Source organism: Oncorhynchus tshawytscha, linkage group LG25 (assembly GCF_018296145.1).
Source record: "Oncorhynchus tshawytscha isolate Ot180627B linkage group LG25, Otsh_v2.0, whole genome shotgun sequence".
Taxonomy (NCBI): Eukaryota; Metazoa; Chordata; class Actinopteri; order Salmoniformes; family Salmonidae; genus Oncorhynchus; species Oncorhynchus tshawytscha.
The window spans coordinates 10501271-10516750 of record NC_056453.1 but is presented as its reverse complement, the minus strand read 5'-3'; the positions used below and the strand labels follow the sequence as shown (position 1 = coordinate 10516750).

The 15480-nt window shown below is 46.5% G+C and overlaps 1 protein-coding gene across 1 annotated transcript in view; it reads left to right on the top strand.

The window, feature by feature from the left end:
- Nucleotides 1–13892, top strand: part of LOC121840851 (vesicle transport through interaction with t-SNAREs homolog 1A-like) — a 110394-nt gene extending 96502 nt beyond the window's left edge. The window contains exon 5 of the mRNA XM_042306288.1: nucleotides 12589–13892. Coding sequence (XP_042162222.1) covers nucleotides 12589–12682 — 94 coding nt within the window. The 3' untranslated portion in view covers nucleotides 12683–13892. The remainder of the gene's footprint in view (nucleotides 1–12588) is intronic.
- Nucleotides 13893–15480: the final 1588 nt, after the last annotated feature.

Sequence of the window (15480 nt, the reverse complement as noted above, 5' to 3'; positions counted from 1 at the left end):
GCCCAACGCAAACTACCTGCCCTCCAGGACACCTACAGCACCCGATGTCAAAGGCAGGCCAAAAAGGCAGGAACGCACAATCCCTCCATCAGTGCTCAGACTGTCTGCAATAGGCTGAGAGAGGCTGGACTGAGGGCTTGTAGGCCTGTTCTAAGGCAGGTCCTCACCAGACATCACCGGTAACAACATCGCCTATGGGCACAAACCCACCGTCGCTGGCCCAGACAGAGTCCATGCCCATCTTCCAAAAACTCCTGAAATGCTACCTCTTCAAAGAGTATCTTAAATAATCCCATTGCACTCGCCCCTCCCCCCTACTAACACAGACTTTTCTGATAGCTACTTTGAGGAAAATTTGACTTACTATGACTGAGATATGTGGTTGTCCCACCTAGGTATCTTAAGATGAATGTACTAACTGTAAGTCCCTCTGGATAAGAGCATCTGCTAAATGAATGAAATGCAAAATGTTGATTCAGTCTTGCCATTATTTTTCAGTTATTCCACTTTGTGCAACCAAGGTCCTGCTTGAGTGTGTTTGTGGTTAAGCACACACAATGGTCAATGGTATTTGATGGCTCATCTGTAAAAGAGACCTTGGTCTCTGCGTGACTCTGTGTCAGAATAAACGTTAAATGCTCACGTTGTGTTTAATTACTATACTTATTCCAAAATAGCTTTTGTAGAAAAACTTTGCTGAAAACATTTCTTTACAGAAGAAATGCCTTTCATTTCAGAAGAAAGGTGTACTTCCTCGTGCTCTGAGTGAACTATTTGTGCGATAACTGAGTAGTTAACTGAGTAACTGAGTTCTTCTGTCGTGTGTGTGTGTGTGTGTGTGTGTGTGTGTGTGTGTGTGTGTGTGTGTGTGTGTGTGTGTGTGTGTATTTTGGGGTTGAGATCACTATGTCAACATTACCCATATCTGGAGACACAGGATGCTGAATGAAGCCACAGGGGGTTTTAAGCAAATATTTGGAGACTTTATTCGAAACGGCAAACAAACACAAAAAGAGTCTCCACACTATTTAATCCAAAAAAAAGATGAGGACATAAACACACGTTTCCCCATTACTTCTCCTCCGTGGAATCCTAGACAGCCCTATTTTACGACGTAATTAGTTTTAAAGCATTGTTTGGAGCAGAGACAGGACTCTGGCTGCTTGCTTCAGCAAACAATGTCACGTGGTGCCATGATGTCAAGTTATTGAATGTTTTAAGATACAACAAACATGGCAAAAAACTCTTGGCGACGCTTCCATAAACATCGTTTGTCATTTCTGTTTGTTCCCTCCCCCCCATCCTTTTCTGTAATGCTGCGATTCCAAACAGCTTTTTAAATCTCTTATCTATTCCTGATCCAATGGCTTCAAGTTGCCAAATTCCATGAAAAAAGGAATTTGGTGTCAAATGTCAATCCTAGCTGTATTCCTACTACCATTGTCGGACCCAATACTTCTACTTAGAAAAGCAGCACAACATGCACCTATAGAGCTGACGTCGTAACTTTCCTTAAAGTCTTTAACGAGACAGCCATGTGAACGAATCCACTGAAACCCCATCTATCTTTCTCTTTTCACTCTGTCTGTGGCGGGTATTGTGTGACTGCAACGCAGCATGCAGACATCATAAACCATTGCCCCGGGTCTGCTCTAGAATGCTCAGCGCATCCCTGCTCAACCCCCCCCCTTCCCCTTTTCCTCCCCACCGTCTCAGTGAAAGCGAATGGACAGCCCATAAGGATGATTTATGTGGCCTAATGAGATTTCAATACTGAACAAACAATAAAAATGTATGTGCATCATAGTTTTGGAGGCCTGTGGCTCCATGGCTAATGTCACGCCCTTACAGCAGGCCCTGTTAATCCGATGCGCAGCTGGCCCTCCCGTGGAATGCGGCCGAGAGGTTTTGTGTTCGGAAATCTTAGCAAGCGAGACGAAATGGTGAGAAAAGTAATTTATCGGGCGCTGTATAAACGCTGTACTATTCACTATCAACCTCCAGGCTGGAGGGATTCCCGTCTCAATGTCCCGCTCTGCCCAGCCACCTTCCCAGAATACATAGCATCAGTCACAACAGCAGTTGGGTGCAGAGGTGGGACCCGCCAGAGGTTAATGCTTGAACAGTAAGTTAGGTCAAGTCTACCCTATTGCTTTTCCAACCACTTAATTCAACCCCATGTATCCTTGCATACAGTATGTTTTTGTAATAATACATTGTACTGTAAAGATTAAGGTATAGAAATCTTTTTTTGTTATTTTTTTACATGCAACATCCATGTATGGCCTACATACTCAGTCGTGTGGCATTTGCACAGCAATATAACCTTGCCCTCCAAGTCGAGGCTCCTCTAAGAATCCTGTGTAGGCACACTTGAGCATCGTAGGGGTCAAAATCACATTTAATTTGTCACATGCTTCGTGGACAACAGGTGTAGACTAACAGTGAAATCCTTACCTACGAGTCCTCTTCCAACAATGCAGAGTCAAAGATAAGGCAAAACATAATAAAACATTTAAATAGTGACACGAGGAATAAATACACAGCGAATAACGAGTAAAAATAGAACATGGCTAAATACAGGGAGTACCAGTACAGAGTCGGTGTGCAGGGGTACGAAGTAATGGAGGTTAGCTATGTACGGTACATATAGGTAGGGGTAAAGGTAGGGGTATAGGTAGGGGTAAAGTGACGAGACAACAGGATGGGTAGACAGCAGCAGCATATGTGCATAAAAGTTAGTAAGTTGGTGCAAAAAAGGTTCAATGCGGTTATTCCGGGTATTTAGGGTAGCCATTTGATTAGTTGTTTAGCAGTCTTGTTTAGTCTTATGGCTTGGCGGTAGAAGCTGTTCAGGGTCCTGTTGGTTCCAGACTTGCCGTGCAGTATTAGAGACAACGGTCTGTGGCTGGAGTCTTCAACTATTTTTGGGGGGCCTTCCTCTGAAAAATGCCTAATTAAATGCCACTATATTAGAAGAAGAAGCCCCATTGTGGACATAGTCGAGAAATGTCCTCTGTCCTTTCTCCAGCTATTTGTTTGTTCCGAGATGCCTATGGGAGATAAGTGACGTATGCAGGACACACAATGCACATATTATCCACATATTAAAAGGAGGGGGAGTGAAAAGAGAATAGGGGAAAGGGTGGAATAAGGGATGCAAGAAAAGACAAAGGGGGACCGAAAGGGAAGTAGGGTGGGAGAGATCATGTGGAGGTAAGGAGAAAGTGGTTAAACTAAAAAATAGAGAGGAAGGTAAGTCGAAAACAGAAAAGGAGAACATGAAGGGAGGAAAGGGAGTGGGGGATTGGGTGAGGGGGAGAGCGATTGTAGAGAAAGGGAGGGAAGGAAAGAGAGCTACTTTTCTGTCAGGCTGCCAGCTAGGGAAGTGATCTGTGTACCAATAAAAATAAGACAGAGCCTCAAAAAGCCACCTGTACATTTCCCCGGGACAGGAGGCTGCAGCTGCCTGAAACCACTACAGGCAAAAGTTCTTGAAAATTCCAGAAACAGTTGCAAACAAGGTATTTTCTCTCCCCTTATTTTTTTCCCCTCATTTGCTCTCCTCTCTCACTTTCTTTGCCTGGCTCTCTTTTACACACACACACACACACACACACACACACACACTCAGTGCCCAACTCCTCTCTCTCTCATTCTCTCCCTTTCTGCATCTCATCCTCCCTCCATACCACACTTTCCATCTCCCTCCTCCCTCCAACACATTTCCAGGTAGAGGTCCAAGTCCCAGCCTCGGCTGCTGGCTGGGTTGTTAGCCGCCAAATAAAAAATGGATGAACTTGTAGAGCCCCGGTGCTGCTCTCATGCGTCGGTGCGAAGCTCGTTAAAAAAAAAAAGAAAGAAAGGGTGCTCCGTCATGGAGCGGCTGTGCGCCTCGCTCAGACCACGGATTCCAAACGGAGACAGACTCCCTCCCAACCGTGGCACAGAATGTAGAATACAGCAAATATAGCTAGAGATTGAACAAGCCTGTTGGAGGACGCGTGTGGGAAGGAAAAGAGAGCCCTCATTGTGGTGTATATGAGCATGTACTAGTAACCCCCCAAAAAAAAAAAAAAAAAATCGCTCCTACTTTCATGAAGAGATCCAGTGGGTAATTACACTGGAATTTGACTAATAAGCCCTTGTGAAAATGATGTATAAACACATTCAGGTTCCTATTGAGATACAGCATTCAGTACTGGCTAGAGTGTGATAGTATGTATAATAGCGTTCAGGTTCTTATTGAGATACAGATTTCAGTACTGGCTAGAGTGTGACAGTATGTATAATAACGTTCAGGTTCCTATTGAGATACAGCATTCAGTACTGGCTAGGGTGTGATAGTATGTATAATAACGTTCAGGTTCTTATTGAGATACAGCATTCAGTACTGGCTAGAGTGTGATAGTATGTATAATAATGTTCAGGTTCCTATTGAGATACAGCATTCAGTACTGGCTAGAGTGGCTAGAGTGTGATAGTATGTATAATAATGTTCAGGTTCCTATTGAGATACAGCATTCAGTACTGGCTAGAGTGTGATAGTATGTATAATAATGTTCAGGTTCCTATTGAGATACAGCATTCAGTACTGGCTAGAGTGTGATAGTATGTATAATAATGTTCAGGTTCCTATTGAGATACAGCATTCAGTACTGGCTAGAGTGTGATAGTATGTATAATAATGTTCAGGTTCCTATTGAGATACAGCATTCAGTACTGGCTAGAGTGTGATAGTATGTATAATAATGTTCAGGTTCCTATTGAGATACAGCATTCAGTACTGGCTAGAGTGTGATAGTATGTATAATAATGTTCAGGTTCCTATTGAGATACAGCATTCAGTACTGGCTAGAGTGTGATAGTATGTATAATAATGTTCAGGTTCCTATTGAGATACAGCATTCAGTACTGGCTAGGGTGTGATAGTATGTATGTGTGCATAAGTACTGTTTTTCTTTCGGGAATTACATGATGTCGGGGACTTTTTAAAGTAAATAACATGCAATTAAAGAGCTCTATTTTTTTCAGCCGTGTGTGTGTGTGTGTGTGTGTGGGCGGGCAGAACATGCATATAGAGGGGTAACATTGCACTACTTCAGGTCAGCCTATTGTCCAAGCTGTTAACCCAGCATCTCAAATAGTTTCATGTTTGACTGTTTTTTTGTTGTTGTTTTTTTCATGTGGTTCTTCGCACACAATTTACCTCTTAACACGTGTACAGTACGCTGTTGACGCTGATTTGACTCCTTTTACTAGATCTGTTTCATTCATTAGACTGAAACAAGGACAGTTCTTACAGCTCTTTCCATTGAATCGGTCAATTTAAACAGAGTACTTTGACGTGAGTGTGAGTGAGGAGGAGGGGTGTGAAGACGGGCAATAGAATCAAATATTTATTTGTATTAGTTCACGATCACAAGCAAACACGTTAGTCAGGGCTCGCCCCCCCCCCTTTCCAGCTTTCTGCACCATTTCCATTACTCTCACTATTTGTGAACACATTGAGCCTTCCGGCACCCTCCCTCTTTTCCCCTCCCTCGTTCCCTCCCTTTTTTTCTATCCTCTCCTCCACTCCTGTCCCATGCTGCATATTCCCAGGATTTAGAGAGAAAGAACCAGAATTGGTCAGACAGACATTGATTTTAGTTTTATTGGCCTAGTAGTGGAAAGGGGGGGGGGGGATCTCTGGGTGTTAAGTTTGTTTTCTACGGTAGTAGTGATGTGCTGTGTCCGTCTGTCTGTCTGAATGTGTGTCTGTATGTCCACAAGTCCACCTCAGAGAGCCAGCAGAGAGGGGTTGTGTGTGGGGCTTTAGGGCACACACACACGCACGCGCACACCCACAGTCTCACTGACTCTCACACCATAGAGGTGTATCCCTGGCCTCATTAGGACTGGTAATAAGGGTGTGCTGTGAAGAAAATACACTAAGGGAGAGGGAAAAGAGAGAAAAAAAATAGAGATTTTAAATTTTAATAACATGGGTAAGATTTTGTAAATCTTTCCTGACAGAAAAGTCCTCATTATTTTCATCTGTCTCTGAGGAGGCTCTCTTCCAGCCTTCTTCTCCGGGTAAACGGACTCTTCTAGGGTTTCTGCGCTCTCTGCTGCTTCTCTCTCGTTTTCATTCTCCTATCCCCCCCGTCTGTCTCTCTTATACTTCTCCCTCCTCTTGCCCCTCTCTCTCTCACTTGCATGCATTGTACAGCATCACTGGTCTTTGGGCAGTGCCACAGCTGCTTTGCTCTTTAGTGAACTGCTTGGTTGCTTGTTGAGAGAGAGAAGAGAGAGAGAGAGAAAGAAGAATGAGAGAGAGAGAGAGAGAATGTTGGGGGATCACAGAAGGGCCTCATGAGAAGGTGCGTGGGGGGGGTGTATAAGGCTTATCCCAAGTCACCTCTCCATCCCTCCCATTCTTTTCTCTTATGTCAAGTGTCAAATACAGAGGATGGATCCGGTTTGATAAGTTCTGTTCTGTCTGGAGATGTGATGTCTCAGAGCTGGATCTGCTATAAGGTAGAATAAACCATGTTTTTCAAACTGAAACTCTCTGGTCAAAGATATGTTTGGAGAATTTTACAATGGCATTATGTGACTTCATTTGAATAAATAAGGCTTGTAATCGTGTGTGGCTGGTAGACTGAAATGAATCTCTTTGTGTGACATATCATCTTTGGAGTGTAGATATCTGTTAGATGGACAACTTTGTAGCAAAAGGTATCATTACAAATTAGGTCAATTGGATTATATTTAGGGGGACAGTACTATCGCTGACTGATCTGGTTTTTGATTGTGGACTACAGGAAAAGGAGGACCGAGTACACCCCCGTTCTCATCGACTGGGCTGTAGTAGAGCAGGTTGAGAGCTTCAAGTTCCTTGGCGTCCACATCACCAACAAACTAACATGGTCCAAACACACCAAGACAGTCGTGAAGAGGACACAACATAACCTATTCCCCCTCAGGAAACTAAAAAGATTTAACATGGGTCCTCGGATCCTCAAAAAGTTCTACAGCTGCAACATCGAGAACATCCTGACCGGTTGCATCACTGCCTGGTACGGCAATTGCTCGGTCTCTGACCGCAAGGCACTACAGAGGGTAGTGCGTTCGGCCCAGTACATCACTGGGGCTAAGCTCCCTGCCATCCAGAAATTCTACACCAGGCAGTGTCAGAGGAAGGCCCTAAAAATTGTCTGCTACCGGATGGCAAGCGTTACCGGAGCACCAAGTCTGTGACCAAAAGGCTACTTAACAGCTTTTACCCCCTAAGCCATAAGACTCCTAAACAAGTGACTCCCCAGATGATTCACATTGCCCACCCCTCTTTTACGCTGCTGCTACTCTCTGTTTATCATATATGTATAGTCACTTTAACCATACCTACATGTACATACTACCTCAATTAGCCCGACTAACCAGTGCCTGTATATAGCCTCGCTACTGTTATTTTTTACAGTCTTTTTACTGTTGTTTTTATTTCTTTACTTATCTATTGTCCATCTAATACCTATTTTGTACATAAAAATCGCACTGTTGGTGAAGTAAGCATTTCACTGTAAAGTCTACACCGGTTGTATTCGGTGCACGTGACAAATAAACTCTGATTTGATTTCATTCATCCACTTTGATGGACTGTAGTGAACAATTCAAATGAACACATGACACAGATAGGTGATCCTTTTTTTTTGTTGAGTGACTCACATGTAGATTACTGAGATCATCATGTCGTTGGGCACAGTCGGATAACTAGCTGAACCAATGGAATATTCCTCCTTTCACACCTCTAGCTTCTCGCTCTGTCGTGGGGGTTCAGGGGTTAATTTCACTGGCTGTCAGAGGGCAGGGCATACGCTCTTTAAAGTGTCACAGACACTGTTTAGTAAATGGATTGAAACATGGCTTAAGTGAATTATGACTCAGTTCTAATCCCTCGCTCCTCTCCTCCACTCTGGACTCTCCTCTCCTCCTCCCCATTTGGCAGCCTGGGGGCCTATTCCTCCCCCTCGGAGGGTGTTTTCAGAGGCCCCTAACCACCGGTATATTCATCTACATTACTGTAGGCAGGAGAGAGCTCCCCCCCGTCCCATGCATTTTACTCATTCATTCAAATGACCTGGCTGGCATCAAACAGACCAGCCCTCGGTCTTCTCCTTCTCTCCAAACCACTTTCCCGGTGTTATTAAGGAGGCATTTCCCATATCCAATGAACTAGACACCCCCAGATATGCATATTGTGTTCTTATGTAAACGCAGATATGAAGTCTAAAAACATGAGGAGAAATAGGGCTTGAGAGAAGTGGACTCCCTCTTCCCTAGGCTAAGTGGTAAGGGGATACGGAGAGATTCACGCAATCGAGCCGTTTTTCTACTTACCCGGAGTCCGATGACCTCGTGGACACCATTAATTATGTAAACTGCTTGCAGTTTGAGGGAAGTTAGTTTCGCAAGCCAATGCTGACTAGCGTTAGCCCAATGACTGGAAGTCTGGCTGGAAGTCAGTCAATGACTGGAAGTCTGGCTGGAAGTTAGTCAATGACTGGAAGTCTGGCTGGAAGTCAGTCAATGACTGGAAGTCTGGCTGGAAGTTAGTCAATGACTGGAAGTCTGGCTGGAAGTCAGTCAATGACTGGAAGTCTGGCTGGAAGTTAGTCAATGACTGGAAGTCTGGCTGGAAGTCAGTCAATGACTGGAAGTCTGGCTGGAAGTCAGTCAATGACTGGAAGTCTGGCTGGAAGTCAGTCAATGACTGGAAGTCTGGCTGGAAGTCAGTCAATGACTGGAAGTCTACAGGTAGCTTCCGACACTAAATGACGGGTCCCATTTTTTAAGGAGAGTATATGTCTTTTTTTTGGTGTAGTGTTAAAGAATGTAAAAAATCACTCTATAGGATGCCCCATTATACTTTATAAATGCTTTCTAAATTATAATAAATGCTAATTTAGTCATTTTATAATACATGCCTTGTTAATGAATGGTTATGAAGGCTAGAAGACTCATTTATCAGCAGTATAGGCCGATAGCTACACTACTTATAAATAGTTTATTAAGCTTATTAAATACAACTTATTTTAAGGTGGTACTTCCCTATCCCCCTAACCAAGTTTTCGCCAGCCCAAAACTAATTTCCCACAACCCCCCCCCCCCCCTTTCATCTCAACCCCTCCTCCACAGCTGTAAAATTAACTTGCAGCAGGATCCCCAAAACACATCACATACAGTAACATGCTAGCATCTCTGTTGGGGCGTTTGCGGGTAAATAATCATGCTGAATAATGAATGGCAATTAAAGGGAGACATGGGGGAGATGTGGCCTAGCTAAACACGCGCTGATTAATGTTTCCCCCGTTTTTACCCCCCAATCGGCTCTGCATTATGCAAGTGCTGCAGCGCCAGGACCCTATCAGGAGAGGCCAGAGCCACGGAGACGAGGCCCATTTATTCAAATCAATCTCTGATAAACATTGCGAATGGGTATACTCGGCGCGTCAGGGGGAGTGTTATGTCAGAGCTTACTTCACTCTCATTGCAAACGTCTTTTCTCGCCCTTGCGTGCGTAGCCTGCGCACAAACACAACCAGTGTGTACTGTACAAACATGCTTGCGCACTTTTGCCCATAGGCAGGCGCTCGTAACATCACTCACGGCACACGCTCTGACACACTTAAACTCTATACAGACCCAGGCACGGGTACAGGTAAAGGCTCATGCCGGTGCATGTAGAGACAAGTGTTGTCTTGGTGTGTAGGCTGGGGCTCTCAGGGCTGCCGAACTGTTTCCAGGCTGATGGCTCAGGCCCCTGGAGACTCTCTCTATGTCAGGCTGGGACTGGAGCTCGGGTAGCATAGGTTCAGGCTGTGGGGTAGGGATTGGAGATAGGAGTCATAACTGAGGGGGATTGTGAGAGTAGGACAGGGGGGAAAGAGGATCATTCTGGAGGCTGGGGATGGAGTATAGACAGCAAGGACTGAGACATGGGGAGGAGTTTAGAGGGTATAGCTGGAAGGTGGACAGGGGGCGAAGGGGAGTGGACAGGGGGCGAAGGGGAGTGGACAGGGGGCAAAGGGGAGTGGACAGGGGGCAAAGGGGAGTGGACAGGGGGCAAAGGGAAGTGGACAGGGGGCAAAGGGGAGTGGACAGGAGGAAAGGGGAGTGGACAGGAGGCAAAGGGGAGTGGACAGGAGGCAAAGGGGAGTGGACAGGGGGCAAAGGGAAGTGGACAGGGGGCAAAGGGAAGTGGACAGGGGGCAAAGGGGAGTGGACAGGGGGCAAAGGGGAGTGGACAGGAGGCAAAGGGGAGTGGACAGGGGGCAAAGGGGAGTGGACAGGGGGCGAAGGGGAGTGGACAGGGGGCGAAGGGGAGTGGACAGGGGGCGAAGGGGAGTGGACAGGGGGCGAAGGGAAGTGGACAGAGGGCGAAGGGGAGTGGACAGGGGGCGAAGGGGAGTGGACAGGGGGCGAAGGGAAGTGGACAGGGGGCGAAGGGAAGTGGACAGGGGGCTAAGGGGAGTGGACAGGGGGCGAAGGGGAAGTGGACAGGGGGCGAAGGGAGTGGACAGGGGGCGAAGGGGAGTGGACAGGGGGCGAAGGGAAGTGGACAGGGGGCGAAGGGAAGTGGACAGGGGGCGAATGGAAGTGGACAGGGGGCGAATGGAAGTGGACAGGGGCTAAGGGAAGTGGACAGGGGGCGAATGGAAGTGGACAGGGGGCAAAGGGGAGTGGACAGGGGGCAAAGGGAAGTGGACAGGGGGCAAAGGGGAGTGGACAGGGGGCAAAGGGAAGTGGACAGGGGGCAAAGGGGAGTGGACAGGGGGCAAAGGGAAGTGGACAGGGGGCAAAATGGAAGTGGACAGGGGGCTAAGGGGAGTGGACAGGGGGCGAAGGGAAGTGGACAGGGGGCTAAGGGAAGTGGACAGGGGGCGAAGGGAAGTGGACAGGGGGCGAAGGGAAGTGGACAGGGGGCGAAGGGAAGTGGACAGGGGGCGAATGGAAGTGGACAGGGGGCTAAGGGGAGTGGACAGGGGGGAATGGAAGTGGACAGGGGGCTAAGAGGAGTGGACAGGGGGAAGGGAAGTGGACAGGGGGCAAAGGGGAGTGGACATTGGGCAAAGGGGAGTGGACAGGGGGCAAAGGGGAGTGGACAGGGGGAAGGGGAAGTGGACAGGGGGCAAAGGGGAGTGGACATGGGGCAAAGGGAAGGGACAGGGGGCAAATGTACAAGAGGGGGCAAAGGGGAGTGGACAGGGGGCGAAGGGGAGTGGACAGGGGGCGAAGGGAAGTGGACAGGGGGCGAAGGGGAGTGGACAGGGGGCAAAGGGGAGTGGACATGGGGCAAAGGGAAGTGGACAGGGGGCAAAGGGGAATGTACAAGAGGGGGCAAAGGGGAATGTACAAGAGGGGGCAAAGGGAAGTGGACAGGGTGCGAAGGGGAATGTACAAGAGGGGGCCATAGAAGAAGGTGTAAGAAGCTGAAACTCAGGCTGGGATAAGTGTCTGACTAAAGAAGATCAGGACACAGGCTAGAGGCAAGAGCAGGTCTACAGCTAGAGTTAAGAGCACACTGCTACTATCCTCAGGCCAGGATAGATGCTGGGGCTGGGGAAGGGGTAGGTAGGGGGTGAGTGAGCAGGCCTGAGTTGCAGCTCCACAGCCCCAGTGATGAATGGCTGGAGCATGGGCCATTCATCTCCTGCTTAGAGCAGTGGACACTGGCCCACCTCCCCCTCCATTCCCTTTCCACTCCCCCTCCACATGTCAGCAAATGTGATAATTCTGTCATTTGTCAGGAGTGACGGAGGGTGGGGAAGTGTGTGGGGAGAGGCACTGGAGACTACTTCTGGGACTACGGACACACACACAGAGATAGATACACGTGAACACACACACACAAACTAATATTAATTTTGTCTCATTCTCCTCACTACCTCTCTTTGTATAATTTTTTTGTTCAAAGTACATTTTTTGTCAAGTCTGCTTAGGCAACAGTGGGAAAATTGAAATGTGCAAAAAGAGCGAGGCGTTTTATGGCACATTCCATCAGTAATTCACTGATTTTATTACCTCCAGGAAACTTGTGAGCCACATTTTCCACTTTATTATGAAAATAATGTTTTTAAAGCCTGTCTGCAGTTTTGTGTATGTGTGATTGGATGTGTGTTTACGAGTCTGTGTTTGGGAGATGCTGGAACAAGCAATTGTGTGTGTGCATGCGTATTTGTGCTAGCGTGTGTGTGTGTGTGTGTGTGTGTTGTCACTTTTGGACAGCAGTCTTGACAGTAGGAACACTGTGAACAGTAAATACCCTTGTATGAGGCCCTCATGGTACCCATTAAACATGATAACCTCGGCGTTAAGGGCCGGTCATTTTGTTACACATAAATGCATAAATGTTTGGGCGTGTTTCAAATGTCTCTGTGGATTCAGACAGACTACTGTAACCCCTGGATAACCCTGTCTTTACCTATTTTTTCTTCTCTCTCTTCATCTCCCTCTCTACCTCTCGCTCTCTCTCTCTCTCTACCTATCGTTCTCTCTCTCTCTCTCTCTACCTCACTCTCTCTTTCTTTCTCTCTCTCGCTGCAGAATCATCCAGAACCGAGTCCTGGTCTTCGTCCTCGGCGCCACCATCCTCCTCACCATCATTCTGTCCATCTATTTCAATGTGCGAGGGCACTGATCTCCCCCAATGCTCTCACACACACACACCGTCACACACACACACACACACATACACACACACAAAACACGCACCCGCATGATTAATAGCGACAAAAGTGTTTGCTCTGGAGTAATTAGAACAAATGGTGCCCATGAATCACTCTTTCTGGGCCCTGACAGGGGTCTCTCTCTCTCTCACTCGCTTTCTCTCTGAGACAGCCCCCCTCTGTGTCTTTTATTGCTATTGATAATATTCATGGTGTCGTCGTCACTGGACTGCGTTTAGCGTTGGAGATCTATCTTTTCCCTGGGTAGAGAGGGCCTGTAGGGGATTCAAAAAGTCTAGACGGGTTCAAATATGTACAACTTCCTACTGTTGTTCATTCGCCACGTCCATGGTCTGACCTAAGGTGTTTGCGGGTCCCATTTCTGTGTGTGCGTGTGCGTGTATATCTGTATGCGGAGCTTTTCTCTCCCTCTGTCAGACCAACTTTCAACACGTCTAGTCTATTAAGCGCTCGACTCAACTCTTTGTGTGCAAGATTAACATGAGGGCCTACTATATGAATGTACCCAGCCTACTGGCATGTAGCTCCTAGCTATCCTCTTTTATGAACAGAACATACAGCACAAAGGACAGTGCCTTCAAATAAGAGGTGGTTTTCAGAGTCACCTTTTTTTGTGGCACGGTTAGGCCCGAATGTGAGATATGGAAGATATATACAACCCATAGAAAATGCATGAACAAGTTTGCTTCTGTTTTAGCTCAAGGAAGGAAAATCCCCCCCTTTTATCCACCCTCGTCACATTACTGACTCCTATCACTGTTATCTGACTGTAAGGGATCTTAATAGTGTCCAGACACAATTTTGTTTTTACACACATTAATGGAGAATTGATAATAGTAGGCAACATACTGTTCTAAACAGGTGTACATACTGTTGTAGAAAAATCATGTTTTTTTGGGGGGGGGTTCAACAGCAATTCTATTTATTTATAAACATTGTTTTAGAATTGATGATAGATTTTTGGGATTAGCGTTAAAGATTATGTGATACTAAGTGTATATTTTATGAAGTCTATTATTAACGTGAACTGACGCAGACCAATCGGCCGGCGAATCACTTTTTTTATTATATATATTTTTATTTAACTAGGCAAGTCAGTTAAGAACAAATTCTTATTTTCAATGACAGCCTAGGAACAGTGGGTTAAAACTGCCTGTTCAGGGGCAGAACAACAGATTTGTACCTTGTCAGCTCGGGGGTTTGAACTTGCAACCTTTCGGTTACTAGTCCAACTCCCTAACCACTAGGCTACCCTGCCGCCCCACATGACATGTATAGTATTGTATAGTCCAGGACCAATTGAAACATGGATTGCTTTCATTGTGTGTGAATTCAGACTTAAGCCATTTTTAATATGAGTGAAATTGCTCTGTTGTCCTGTCTAAATTATTGTATTTCTTCTTTCTTTACTTTTTGTCGAGTTGAAATGATGACAATGCAGTGCTTTTACATAGAGCCTTTTACCCGAAAGTCTTCAAGCTGACGATGATGTTCCATGTTCTTTTTACCAACTCACAATACTGTGTGTGTTTAAGTCCTTGTTTTGTAGTTAAAAGCCATTCTACTGTTTGTGGACAGGTTAATATTGTTGTATTTTATGTGTATAATTAGAGGCAAGGCAAATGTTGGACTGTTGAGGGGGATTCCAGTGTCCAGTCCTGAGGGCTGAATTATGCTCTTATGTGTCACACATATTACACTCACACAGAAACATACTCTCTCTAAAACCTTCACCGGTACCCCCCACGTCCACCTCCTTCGAACACACAGACAGACTCATAGACAGACAGGAGACCGGTGGTCTCTGCCTGGCTCAGACCAGACCGCCAACCTGCCTCCGTGTGGCAGAACGCGCTCGCGCACAAGAGAGAGGCCATTTGCTGTTCCGTTTCAGGGCGAGCGGATTGTCTTATTTTGGAAGCACGCTTGGTGGGTGGGGGGGGCTTTCTCCGCCACCCCTCCCAGCCGCCCGGCGGCGTCAAAGGTTCATATTAATGGGAAACAAAATAGTTTGTACCTGTCCGTCCCATGTGGGGCCAGCCCGTGGAGAGTTATCATTAAGTTGAGGAATAACGAACGAAGAGGAGAAGAAGCAGAAATGGAAATAAGGAGGTTGAGGGAGGGAGGGAGAGGAAATCCCTGCTAGTTTGACAAACCTCATCAGATAAGCACCTGTGCAATTGGTTTTTCCATCAAAAGGAGAAACTGGTGTGTGTGTGGAGGTCTGTGTGAGAGTCTATACATGGAGGCCGGTGTATATGAGCAAAATAACGTAATATTATGTGTATGTGTCTGCTGTTCACCCCCCCCCACCACCACTCCTCCCTCTGTCTCTTCCTCCGTCTCTCTCCCAGCCTGTCAGGACGAGCTGAGTTGTAGCGCTGCTGCAGCCTCCCTTCCGCCGTGCAAGCGTGGCTGCGGCAGGCAGCGAGCGCGGCTCTATTTGAAGTTGTAACGGTGTCAAAAAGTCAGGGCTGACTGACAGCCATCAGTCCCACAGGGCCTCATTAAAAACAGACCCACTTGACAGGGAAATAATTGAGCGCCGGCGACAACTCTGCCTGGGCTCCGTTTAGATGTTTTTATTTTCTTTCATTATTATTTCTGGCTATTATGTTCATTAAGAAATTGCATTAAACAACTTTAGATATGGGGGGGGTGACAATTTATTTAGGGTGGGGGGGTTATTTCAACAGGAAGCCTGTCGTGATTTAATGGCTTGGCAGACGCCTGGTATCATCTGCCAGCT